General features: G+C 40.1%; 1 protein-coding gene across 1 annotated transcript; it reads left to right on the plus strand.

Moving 5' to 3' along the window:
* The first annotated feature begins 4,741 nt into the window (after positions 1 to 4,741).
* On the plus strand, positions 4,742 to 11,895 carry fbxo9 (F-box protein 9). The gene is made up of 13 exons (XM_079229356.1): positions 4,742 to 4,889; positions 6,214 to 6,285; positions 6,942 to 7,064; positions 7,173 to 7,230; positions 7,551 to 7,650; positions 8,432 to 8,559; positions 8,664 to 8,778; positions 8,905 to 9,023; positions 9,558 to 9,648; positions 9,723 to 9,818; positions 9,947 to 10,037; positions 11,217 to 11,371; positions 11,461 to 11,895. Exons 1-13 carry the CDS (start codon positions 4,887 to 4,889, stop codon positions 11,567 to 11,569), a joined length of 1,260 nt encoding a protein of 419 aa, XP_079085482.1. The 5' UTR covers positions 4,742 to 4,886; the 3' UTR covers positions 11,570 to 11,895.
* The last annotated feature ends 1,065 nt before the right edge of the window (positions 11,896 to 12,960 follow it).

A 12,960-nucleotide genomic window follows, 5' to 3' on the forward strand; every position in this document is an offset into this window, starting at 1 on the left:
CACCTCTCGGTGTAACTGTCATCACCGTTAACTCATCACAGCGCTAGTAAATACAACTTCTAACGTAATTGCGTTACTTGGGAGAAAGTACGTAAGAGAAAAGAGCCTACGGAGGCTCATCGGGATGCTAGCAGACTATTTACATGTTTTTACCGCATAAAGTAACAGCTGACCCTAAAACAAGGAGCACTTAGCTCCAGATGATTGGAGTTAAGACTATGACGTGTTTGTGTTGGTTTCATTTTAACGGCTTTCAGCGGGAGGATACGTGGTCTAGTAAGGCTCTCTTATACGGTACTGGTGCTACTGGTGCTGCTGGTGGCCCAGCTGCTGACAACATTACATCGCTCCAGAGAACCCCAGTTGGGACTGAATGGTTTGCTCAATCTAAACAAGAAGCAGAGGACATCACTCACCCTTCTTGCGTCAAACCGACAACAACACATAGTCGAGGGGCGTTCGTGGTCGATGTTCAACAACTGGTTTCACGGAATAATCCGCCGCTAGAAAACGGATAACCGCATCCAGTGTGTCTCGCACACAACATATCTATCCAGGCCCCGCCGTCATAATCTCGCGTGGCTGTAAGAACAGTTTGCGGTCTCGTTACGACAAATCACAGCTCTCCTCCGGCTCTGTCGGAAACAAAGATACAAAACGAGACGGGAGAAGTCTCAGCGTCCTTATTTTCAAAGTCTGTACGCCCTCAAAGCCATTCGCATTGACCATCTAAATATATAGTCGTGAGAGGTAAATATCATAGGAAGTCTCGTTCATAACAATGAAATGATAAAACGAGTCTCATGTTAAAAAAAAAAAGCAAAAAAAACTAGAAAGATTTCTCAGCGTAAAACAAAGCCGGAAGTGACCAAGTGTGTATAATCTTGTATTGAATTATTCTTCTCTGCTCACATTTTAGTCCTCAAGTTAAACTGATGGTCCAGTTCCAAACGTGTTTTCAAGGACCTAAAGGAAAAATGCCACAATTCATAAATAAATGATGTGAGTTTCGTGTTTTTGTTATTCAGTCAGTGTTCGTGGGTCTGGTGGACCTGCTGCATTTTCTTTTTTTTAATTCAACACAATCAAACAATGTTATGTTCAAATACTCAACAGATGTTTATTTCATCCCAATTACAAGCAATATAAACAGCATATATGGTTCACATTTCCCCTTTACCTTTGTTAGATCACATTTATGAATTAATGTGCTACTCGTTTTTTGTTTTATTTTATAAAATGTAATACAAAAATAAAATAAATGATATCAAGACATGAGTGATGCTCCTGGCCACAGATTCTCCCATCCCTGTGTAGTGTACGCATGAGTACCACATTCTGGCCTTTCTTTAGCACATAGGACACACACACACACACACACACACACACACACACACACACACACAAACACACACACACACACACACACACACACACACACACACACACACACACGTGTAGCATCACAGGCAGTCCCGATTTTTATTCAAGAAGAACATTCAATTTCACCATTTTTTTAAATTCATATTTCTTCACTTGCTAGCTGATGACGGGCTTGTTCTGGTCCTGGGTCTCATCTTCATTTTGGAACTAGCTGAGGTCAGAGCATAGCACTCTGAGGTCAGACCATATAACACTTAGGCTAGAGCATAAAACCTTGAGATCTATGCTCTGACCTCAGGGTTCTATACTGAGGTCATAACCTAGGGGTCAGAGCATAGAACACTAGGTTAGAGAATAGAACCTTGAGATCTATGCTCTGACCTCAGGGTTCTATGCTCTGACCTCAGGGTTCTATGCTCTGACCTCAGGGTTCTATGCTCTGACCTCAGGGATCTATGCTCTGACCTCAGGGTTCTATGCTCTGACCTCAGCTAGTTCACAAAATGAAGATGAGCCCCAGGACCAAAACAAGCCCGTCATCATAGCAAGTGAAGTTTATGGAAATAAAAAAAAGCAATATTCTGAGCAGCAAAATATACTTTAGTATTACAAGTACCTCTCCTTTCAGAGTGTTATAGCACATGCATTTTATATTAACAGGTCTCTATTACTGATGTATTACGATATAAGACAAACTTTAATATTGTTTATTTTTTGAGAATTGATGCATCATATTTTTTAACTTAGGTCATAATGTGTTTTGCATGTCTTGATCTGCAAAGTAACTTGTAGATTGCCAATAAATGCTGTGATGTAAAAACTAGGCTTCAGTAAAAGCCGAGATGGACGAGCTGATCAACACGTTTAACTTTATTGGTCAGCTGAATGACATCAACCCTGAGGAGCAGGAGTTCCACTGGATTTAGTGCCTCATCAGATATTCATCAGTATTACTACAACTAGACTACTGAGATGCTACTTGAGAAACTATTTGACAGATGAATCCACAGAGCTGCCAACTTTTCAAAAAACCTTGGAGTGAGATTTTGTCGGGGGTGACCAAAATTTAGCCGCGCACGCAGCCACACACGTTGGTGGCTCAAATATCAGGAAACTTGAATTAATTTGGCGTTGTACCCATGTTGTACCCTGCATTTTGGTGGTTTGTGGGGCCTAAAGTCGTTGATAGGGGCAGCCTACTGGAGATGGACAACATTGGTTACATTCTGTGAAGCAAAGACATAGCTGATGGTCCACCCCCAGGACATTTTGGTTGAAGTAGATGTTATTTCATGCATTCTAGTGGATTTTTGGGTGGTATGCTAAAGATGTAGCCTGGTACCAGCCGAACTTAGCCCGCCCTCAACATTTGAGGTCTGGAAGTTCGGTCTGGCACTGCTCCGTTGGGGAGAAATGATCCAAAATCAAAAATTGTTCGGACCAATCAAATTGTCAGGGCGGGCTTTATACGATGATGGACAGATGACAGTAACGTAATCAACCACGTCACCAAAGAGCGCTTGGGAACCACATGTCATTAACATACCTTAGTCCAGGGGTGGGCAATTCATTTTCCCAAGGGGCCACATGAGAAATTTGGACCGTTGTGGAGGGCCGAACCAATAGTCTGAATTTAATTCAATTAACTCAATATGAATGTTATTACTTTATTAAAAAACTGTAAATTATAATGTTTTGAGCTGCTACTGGTAAGAATACATGTTACAATAAGGCTATCAAAATAAGTTAACAAAAATGTAAACCGTACATTAAATATGTATGTTAAAGACCAGCCATTTATTAACTTTAAACAAAAGCAATAAGTGTTTTTGATGGTTTCCAGTTCAGTTGTTCTTACTCAGTGAGAAAAGTCCAGTCTGTGTTGCTTGAACAAGAGCATGACGTCTGGTTGAAGGAGGTGGAGATGAAGGACAGCTGACAGGTATCAGAGAGAGGATCTGATCTGTTGAACTTCATCACTAGAATGTTTGTTCTCATGTAGGTAGATCCAAAGAGAACCAACATCTTCTGAGCATCTTTCCTCATGTGAGGAACGTTCTCCTCTTTGAGAGAAGAGTGAAGATCCTGACTTAAAGTACTCTGTCATAGTGGATCAGACCGCAGGTCAGATCCACGGCGGCTATGCGCGATTAATTTTCAATCTGGAGGCGGAGACTGCAGCGCGAGGCTGCTTGGGAGGGGGGGTCTCGCGACAGAAACTGCAGATCAATACGCTTTCACTTCAGTCTCCAAGTCGGCAACACTGCCCGTAGTGAGGCTGCATAAGCGCGCGCGCCTTCAAAGTAAAAGCAGTGCAGTTTGTATTGCATTCATGGCGTGCACCTTATTTATTTATTTTTCATTTTTGATTGACCTCGCGCGGGCCAGACTGGGAGAGCCCGCGGGCCGTAAGATGCCCAGGTCTGCCTTGGTCTCTGCTGCTCTTGAGTTTCTCCCGCGGTTGTGTCTGTTTGAAAATCTTCTTCTGTTGCTAACTTCGGGACTCTTTGGGGTAAATAGGATGTCTATGCAGCGAATAGGTTTACAGATGCGCTCCTTAGCGCCATCTATCGTCGGGAGTTAGAAAAGGAACGTACGCGCCTCGGCCCAAAATCTGATTTTTTTTTGCCGTGAGAAATTGGTTGTGTGGCTTGAGTGCGTGTGAAAACATGCAAAAGCGTGTGGCACACGGCGAAACCGTGAGAGTTGGTAGCTCTGAATCCATAATGGTAATAGTTGTTGGTTGCAGCCCCACTTTTATATACTCCACTTCAGCTTTACAATTATAACCTTCTATGAATCTCCAGAGATCGTTCCCAATAGGTTATAAAAAGGTTATACAGAAATAACCTTCTTGGAAAGTTCCTTGACCCAATATACCAGATGGGGAAGTATTTGAAGGTTGCAGAAACATGATATTGTGAAGGGCCTGGGGGCCTCTTCCAGAGTGTGTGTGTGTTCCTGTGGTGCAGGTGTGTTTTCGCTATAATTTATTTAGTTTTAACGCCTTCCTGTCAGTCTCATGTGTCTGAATCAACATTGGTACATTTGTTAAACGTTCTTACTTGATACCTCGCATGCTTCCTTTGTTTATGGTCTCAATAATCATGACAATTCAATTACACTTCAATTAAAGTTGTCATTCTCGCTTCTATTTATTCATCCATTTTTTTATTGATCAAGTCTAACATTCATTGTTGACTTATTTCACCGTGTATTCCCGTATATGAATGCACGTATTAATGCATGAACACGTCTCTAGTCTCGCCCTCCCTACCTATGACCAACCTGCTCCTCCGTCTCTTCCTAACTTCGCCACACTTGCTGACTTCCTGTCACTGGAGCTCCGGGACACTCAGCGGAATGGCTGCGTTCCTGCGAGCTCGTAAATATGTTCGTTGTGTCGTCCGCTTCTCCGACCGTGAACTGTAAACGCCCGTGTTGAACCGCGTGTGACGATACAAACAAAACAAACAAAAAGGACGCCTACTAGCCACGCTGTCATGGTGGGTGCCCGTGCTTTTACTAGATATCCGGAGAGAAACGTGTTAGCCAGCTAGCCAGCGAGCTAACGAGGCTAACGTCGCACGGATACCATTAGCCGTGACGTCATGCTCGGTTGTTGTTCTGCTTGACGTGTTCGGGGCTTCACTTGTTGACCAATAATAACCATTAACTTGTTACCAAACAATAACCTGTTTTTTTTAAATGATCACGACGCACTTGAGATGGTTACAGATTAATTATCGGTGTGATCTTAGCTTAGCTGAACTTTCATGGGGGGCGTGGTCAGTCGCGTGCTGCTCGCGAGCTTTATTACTTAAAATAGATTAAGTCCAGTCCAGACAACACGGCGATGAGTATTATCCATGTGGTCGTTGTCTTTATTTTCCACAACTAGCACCGTGTGTTTGAAGCAATGCAACAGTTCAAACTTTGTAAAAGCAGAAACACATGTGTAGTACAGCTAATACATACAGCACGTTTAAGTGTGTAGTGAAGTTAGAATAGTTTGCCTGAGTTGTGTTCGCTGCACAGATGTTGTTCAATGTAGGGGAAGCTCCTTCAAGAGCTGCGTATTGATTACTCTCTTTGTTGTTTTTACAGTTAATTCATCAATAATGTACCTCATAAAATGTTAGATTATAGTGAGAACTGATTATGACGATTCCACAATGCATATGAGTTGAATTGCTTGTTTTGCCTGAAGAACAGTCCGGAAGTATGTCATTGAGCCAGTTTTCAAAACATAAACAATCTCAAGACGGATCCTTTTCGTCCTCATCAGCGCTCTCTGGTGGACAAACTCTGTAACTGTTTCTAATTGGCCTCAAACCGAGCTCTACATTTCTGTCCAGCAATTTCTTACTACTTTCTCGTCAACATTTATACATATATTTTGTTATCTAGTCCTAAAACAGCAAATATTTACATTTTAGAAGCTGCAAATATGTTGCATTTTACCTTAAAGAATTACACAAATTATTCTAAAAACGTTTGTTTATTTACTGTATTTACCAATAACCTCAATAAAAAAGGCAGTCTGTTAAGTGCACACTATATAAAGAATAAAACACAGGCAGTAATTGCAGTTGCAACGTATCTAACTAACACAAGAAAACCATGACCAAAGTCAGTCTCCCTAATTTCTCCACACGGTTCTGCTATACATTAGAAAAGTCTGCTTTACTTTGTAGTTCAGGTTGATGTCACCGTGCTCTGCAAGACCGCACACCCAAAAGCTGAACAATCCACAATCACAGTATGTTTTCAGGACAAACAACCGGCTATTGATGGATTTAAGTAAAACTTAACTTCTTCTTTGTACAGGCTGAAGAAAATGAAGATATCGGAAGTACGATTGAGGATGAAGATGAAGGTTCAGATGACCCAAACCTTCATGTGAGGAATCTTATATAGACATACATACAGTAGATGACGATTAACATGTTATTTTCTCATTTCTAAATTATTGCTGGTATTAATTCCAACTGCTACAATCTCTTATCCCTTCAGGACGTGAGAGCATTTTTTCTTTGCTTGGCAGTTTTCTTATTTAACTCTCATCTTAGTGTTTGTTTCTGTTCCACTACACTGTCAACATGGTGCTGCCTTGTAAAGCCAGCGAGCTCCACTCACTCAAGTTTGAATGAAAGTTCAAAAATCTCATAAAGCGAAAGTGTCTCACAAATCCATCAGGTGCAGTGCAAGTATAGGATGTATTAGTACATAAATACATGTACTCTAAACCCAAGCTGCACTTGTCTTACTGTTTTCCAACATTGGATTTGCATGGGCTTACACCACTGTTGTAAGTGTAAACCAAAATCCATGCATATTGATACCACATACTACATATTTTACAGAATACTGAGCCAAGTCATGATATTCAAGTAGCACAAGAAACCTTGTATGTTAGAATAAAGAATCACCTTTGATGTTGTCCACGATTTCAGACTATTCAGAAATAGTTTTTGAGAAATCCTTTCACGGGGGATTCAGAACACAGAAGCCCGGGACTTTTTTTGGCCCTTAATAATCATTTTATTGTATTGCAGCTGGAGCTCAATACGTTCAGAGCGCAGTGGATGTCTGAACTCAAACTGAGCTCTGGAGCAAGTGGCCGGCTGCTGCGAGCTAAAGGTCTGAGGAGGACACAAGATATTATCCGAGAGGAGAAAGTAAGTTATGAAATGATTTCATGTACTTTGATGTATTGCAGAGGGCTTTCACTGAACTCCACACTGCTGTTGAATGATCGATGTGAGTCTTCTTCCTTCTTCCTTCAGGCCACCGAGCTGTTCTTGAGAGCTGTTCAGGAGGAGCAGAATGGAGCCGTCTATGAGGGTACGTATGTCGGATGAATGGTGATCAAACTCACCAGTGAAAGGATGAAATGTCACAAAACAATTCTTCTTTCGAGACTAACCGAAATGTATTACATTTTTCCAGTAAGCTTATATAAAATGCTACATTATATCAGAGTTGTTTTGATACTGCATGCATTTCTTACTCAATCATGTGATGAAACAGTTCAGATGTCACGTTTCATCCACCCATATAGTTTTGTGACTTCAAAATCAGAAACAAAGACAGATTGCATTGCTTGAGTACTTCAATTTAATATTCTTGTTAATGTATCATCAGATGTATTTCTTTACTTGCAGCAATCAAGTTCTATCGCATGGCTATGCAGCTTGTGCCTGACATTGAGTTTAAAATCAACTACAGCCGTCCTCCTGATGCTGACCGAGTGGGAGGAAACTAGTAAGCTGCTTTGATTTATTTTATATATATATATTATTAAAAATCTAATTTTGCAATGTTTCAATATGGTGTGAAAGGTCTGTTTAAAAAAAAATGTAGATCTCATTTGAATGTGTTTTTCATCTTAAAGGAACAGTGTGTTACATTTCGGGAGATATATTAGCAGAAATTGACTATAATACCAACAATTTTCTTTTCTGTATAATCACCTGAAAATAAAAATCATTGTGTTTTCATTGGCTTAGAATGAGACATTTATATCTACATACAGAGCGGGTCCTCCTCACAGAGTCTGCCATGTTTCTACAGGAGCCCAGAACAGACAAACCAAATACTGGCTCTGGATAGGGGCATTTGCATTTTCACTTTCTAGTATCTGCTCGCGTAGCTCTCCAACACGCTTGGCATATGGGAGAAATTCAGTTAGTTGCAATCTGCAACCTCTTCAATAGATGCCGCCAAATCCTACACACGGCACCTTTAAAGTCCCAGTGACACTGAAGTTAGAGACGCATCTGTAACGTGATCAGTTAGAAGAGTTGTCTATATTGGTAAATAGCACAATAAGACAGCACAAAAAGACATTTTTTATTTCGTCTCGACTTTTAGCTTAAACCTTCCAATTTATGTATGTTGTGCATTTATGTAGCGTCATGGAGCCGGGATTGCTAATGTGTGCTGAACCATTAAAACAAAAACCTGCTGAGTTTGAAAGGTGAATGATGTGCAGGCTTGCATGAGAGACTCTCGCGTCTAAAACTGAACACGTGTTTTATTGCAGTGTGGACAATAATGCTGATGGTGAAATCGAGGATCTACTTGCCTACTTTGAGGAGGAGCTCACTCTGGAAAGCTCTTTTCCAAAGATCTGCACTCCTGAGTTGGATTTGACTCAGATGCACATTTCTGGTAAAATCTGTATTTATTTTTAGATTGTAAACACGTCTCAGGTCATTATCAACTTGTATTTATGCATGTATTTTTATTAAATGTTCTTCTTTTTTTTACTGCAGCCTTGCCACGTGAAATCCTGATGTACATCTTTCGCTGGGTTGTGTCGAGTGATCTGGACATGCGAGCCCTGGAGCAGCTCTCTTCGGTTTGCCGTGGGTTTTACATCTGTGCAAGGTCAGACCCTCTGTCATGGCAGATTAGATGTGTGACAGCTTGTTTTTTAACAGCTTGCTTCTTCATTTCTATGTGCATGGTTATAGGGTCACTCAATCTTTTTATTTTTTATCCATCTCTCTCCAGGGACCCTGAGATTTGGCATTTGGCCTGTTTAAGAGTTTGGGGACGGAACTGCACCAAACTCACTCCCTTCAATTCCTGGAGGGAGATGTTCCTGCAAAGACCTCGTGTGCGTTACGATGGTAATTACGTGTTTATTTTTCAGTTTCAGTACAGGGAAAAACCCAAATATAGTGTGGTTATAGGATTCTCCTCAATACAAGGATATCATAATGATTTTATAATAAAAAAAAGTCAAAGAAGCCAATTTAAGGATAATAGTTATATCTACAAAACACCAGTTCCCAAGCCAAATGGCTCAATGGGGGCGGATGTGGCTCATGGGTAGCATGGTCGTCCTGTGACCCCAAGGTTCACGGTTCGATCCCAAGTCTCCTCCCTTGAGCAAGACACTGAACCCCCAGTTGCCTCACGGCAGCACACTGCTCCCCTCTTCATGCTCTTCTTCTTCTTCTTCTTCTTCTTCTTCTTCCTATTCTTCTTCTTTAAATAGCCATTTGGCTAAATATTATGGGTGAAAATAACATTGGACCAATCTTGATTTTGCATCTAAAAAGTTAATACTGGCCAATGTAGCGGTGAATTATGTTTCTATTACTGCACTGAACATCCAATGAAGATGATTTACTGGATGTTCAACTTTTGTTTTTTCACAGGTGTTTATATCAGCAAGACGTCATACATCCGTCAAGGAGAGGAATCGCTGGATGGGTTTTACAGAGCTTGGCACCACGTTGAGTACTACAGGTAGATGTTCGACTTTAACGATCATCTTTTGATTGTGAGTTGTGTGGATGTCACAGATCCGATTGTTATCACAGGTACCTCCGGTTCTTCTCTGACGGCCACGTCGTCATGGTGACTACCCCTGAAGACCCTCTGCTAGTGGTTCCTCGCTTGCGTACTAAGAACATCAGGTACACCTCTGTTTCATACCGTCTCTGTTTCATACCAATTCCGCTAGAGTGGATGTCAGAACATGGAAGAATGATTTCACTGTGAGGCAGCACTTTTCACGATTGTTGAATTTTGTTTAATTTTTCAGAATGGATTCTGTTCTGCTCGGTCATTTCCGTCTGTCACAGGAGACAGACAATCAAACCAAAGTTTTTGCTGTTGTTTGTAAGAAAAAGGAGGTGAGAATACATTTGGGGGATGAGTAGGAAAGACTTAGTGGCCATTGTGCAGATGTGCTTTTGTGTAAAGTGACATTTTAACAAAGCAGCCTATGGGGCCATTATTGGAGCAAAACTATTTTATAAATTTGTGTGAAAAGTTGTGTAACTGTATCTCAATCCTTGTGTGCGTAATACAATTTGTAAATGTTAATAACTATTAGATGTAGACTGTATTGCTACTGAATCACAGAGCGGTACAGACAAATCGCCACATGCATTTGCAAATATCTCCCACAGCAGAAGTGTGGTGAAAGTTATGGGTAATAAGAAAACTGAGATGCCCACTGAGTTGGAACGGACAACTTGTCTGTATCTCCAGCTTATGGAGAGAAATACCTTTCAGTTACTGACATGTATCTAGATGCAGTTACAGATTGGCCTACACATTTAATAGTCTGATTACATACACAAAGAGTGTGATAGTCCCACAGCTCTCCATATCTTTTAAGCTAGATCTGAAATGAGAACATTTGATTGGACACTTAAAAAAATTATTTTAAGCAAAGTTAACCAATGGGTAAATAAAATACAAATTAAGTAAATGAAATAAAAGACTCATTGTAACTTTACATGTTTTACATACTTGCACCTGTGTTAGGCTTTTTAAAATGTTCATACTTTACAGATTACTCATCATTGCTATTTAAAATAATGTGACATTTGTTATAAAAACAGTAATTTTTTTAAATTATTTTTTATAAATGTGACATTATTTTTTCAGAAAATGTAGACGTTCTTTTGAGCCTCTACATGAATGATCCAAAAGCTGAACTTGTGATACTGTACAATATTCTCATCATGCATTTGTACTGTAAATACATGGCAATACATATATGTAGTGCTTTGCAGGTTACTGCAGATTAGAGACAACTAACTTTTAAAGAGTCATATCTCGTGTGGGGTGGATTTATGTATTTACTACATTTTATTATTGAACCTAACATACATAAGGAGGTGCTAACAGAATAAACAAGTATTTTACTCAGTAGAGTTGAGGCTAAGAAATTCAAATGTTTGCACTTCTACCTAACTAGTAATGTCAAACTGAGTGACGCATGAATGCTCACTTGCACTGTAAATTCAAAATATCCAAGAATGTTAAAAGTAAAACTTGTAAACTGTGTTATTTGTTGACAGAAAGCGACCGAGTTTCAAAGGAATCGGTTCTGCAGGCGGAACCCGCCTCCAGAGGCTGAGCACAGCTTTCACGTGGGACTGCATCTGTGCTCTGGGGGGCGTCAGAGTTTCAGCAAGATGGTGTGGATCCACCACTCCTGCCACATCACGTACAAGTAAGAGACACAAGTTAGAAAGTAGTGGAAAAGAGAAGAACAAAATACCCTATTTGTTTTCACCAAATTGACCTTAATTGTGTTTTCAGGCCGACCGGGGAAACCGTTATCACGGCGTTTGACCTGGACAGCATGTACACACCCTTCTTCTTTGCGCGTGTGAAGAGTTACACTGCTTTCTCCGGACAGCCTCTTTAAGATGGCGGATAACCTGCACATGATCCCACAAAGACCACAGCAGGAGGTCATCCACCATTTAAAGAAAATGCATCCTCCTCAGCTTGTTTAAATTGTGTTGCAGCTGGATTACCGTCTTGACATATGAACCCTCATGCTTCCTACTTGCAGACACTTTATGTTTCAGGTTTACATGATGGAATACAACTCATTTTCTGATTTCAGAAATTCTGATAATCTGCTGAGAGCTAAAATAATTAGCAACCTTTCCCACCTGCTCCAAGCAATGAATGTTCTTACGGTGTTTGTTTCATGGTGCACTTTCTCCCTCAAATAAACAGTGGTGAACAGAATATGCTCTTATAGTTTGATTTGTTTAAATTGAATGAAAACATCAGCCTCAGGGTAGTGATGTGTATCGAACAATTCTTAAGCATGTAATGCACACTTGTGGCTATAGGACATATGATCCATCAGTAGAATTATAGAGGTCCTATTACGCAACATCACGGAAAAGATGTGCAGATGTGATTTGGAGACTTCGACTTGCATTATTTGTCTTGCTGAGGACACAGGAATAATCCACACATTACATGTTCTGGGAAAACTGAGTGCGGACAGATCAAACAGGATTTGCAGGGGGGGAAATACATGTGAAAGTTGTGTTGGATTAGGCTAAAAAGATTTCTGCTTTGTTGACTTTACTATAGTTGGGTTTAAAACAACTATTCTCAAGGAATGACTTCTATCACAAATTCATAATTAAAATGGCAAAAATATCTATTTCTGCTCTCAAATCAGACAATACAAATAAAAAACTAAAAAGGGCAATTCAAAACTTAATTTTGTTTAATTTTAGATGTAAATTTGAGTTGATTTGCACATAACGTCTAATTTTAAAGCCTTTAGGCTCTAGTTTTATAACAAATACACATGTTGATATTCATATTGCTTTGAGGTGTAGGGAAGCTATCAGGATATTAGTGCAAATTCAAAATAAATCCAAATAAAAAGATTAAGTATAGGTATCCCCCAAAACCATCTTCAGAGTGGTTTTATTCTGCTCTTTTTTGGGTGAGTCGGGTGAGTCAAAATATTGATAAATTCTGATCACTTTTTTTACGTTCATTCACATTCACATAAAAATTATGAAAAAATGTGGTTGTGTTTTGCAAAAATAAAGCCCTTTAGAGGATTTATTGTCTGTACTAATAACTGCGTCTCCTCTACTCTGCCTGTAAATTCAATATGAAGCTACAACCAGCTTCTGGTAAGCTTAGCTTAGCATAAAGACTTGGAACGGGGGAAACTGCTAGCCTGCCTCTGTTTCGAAGGTAACAAAATGTCCCCACCAGCACCTCTAAACATACTCATTTCCACATTTATTTCACACCTGGAAGATGCCCAATACT

Source organism: Taurulus bubalis (genome assembly GCF_910589615.1).
Source record: "Taurulus bubalis genome assembly, chromosome: 14".
Lineage (NCBI taxonomy): Eukaryota > Metazoa > Chordata > Actinopteri > Perciformes > Cottidae > Taurulus > Taurulus bubalis.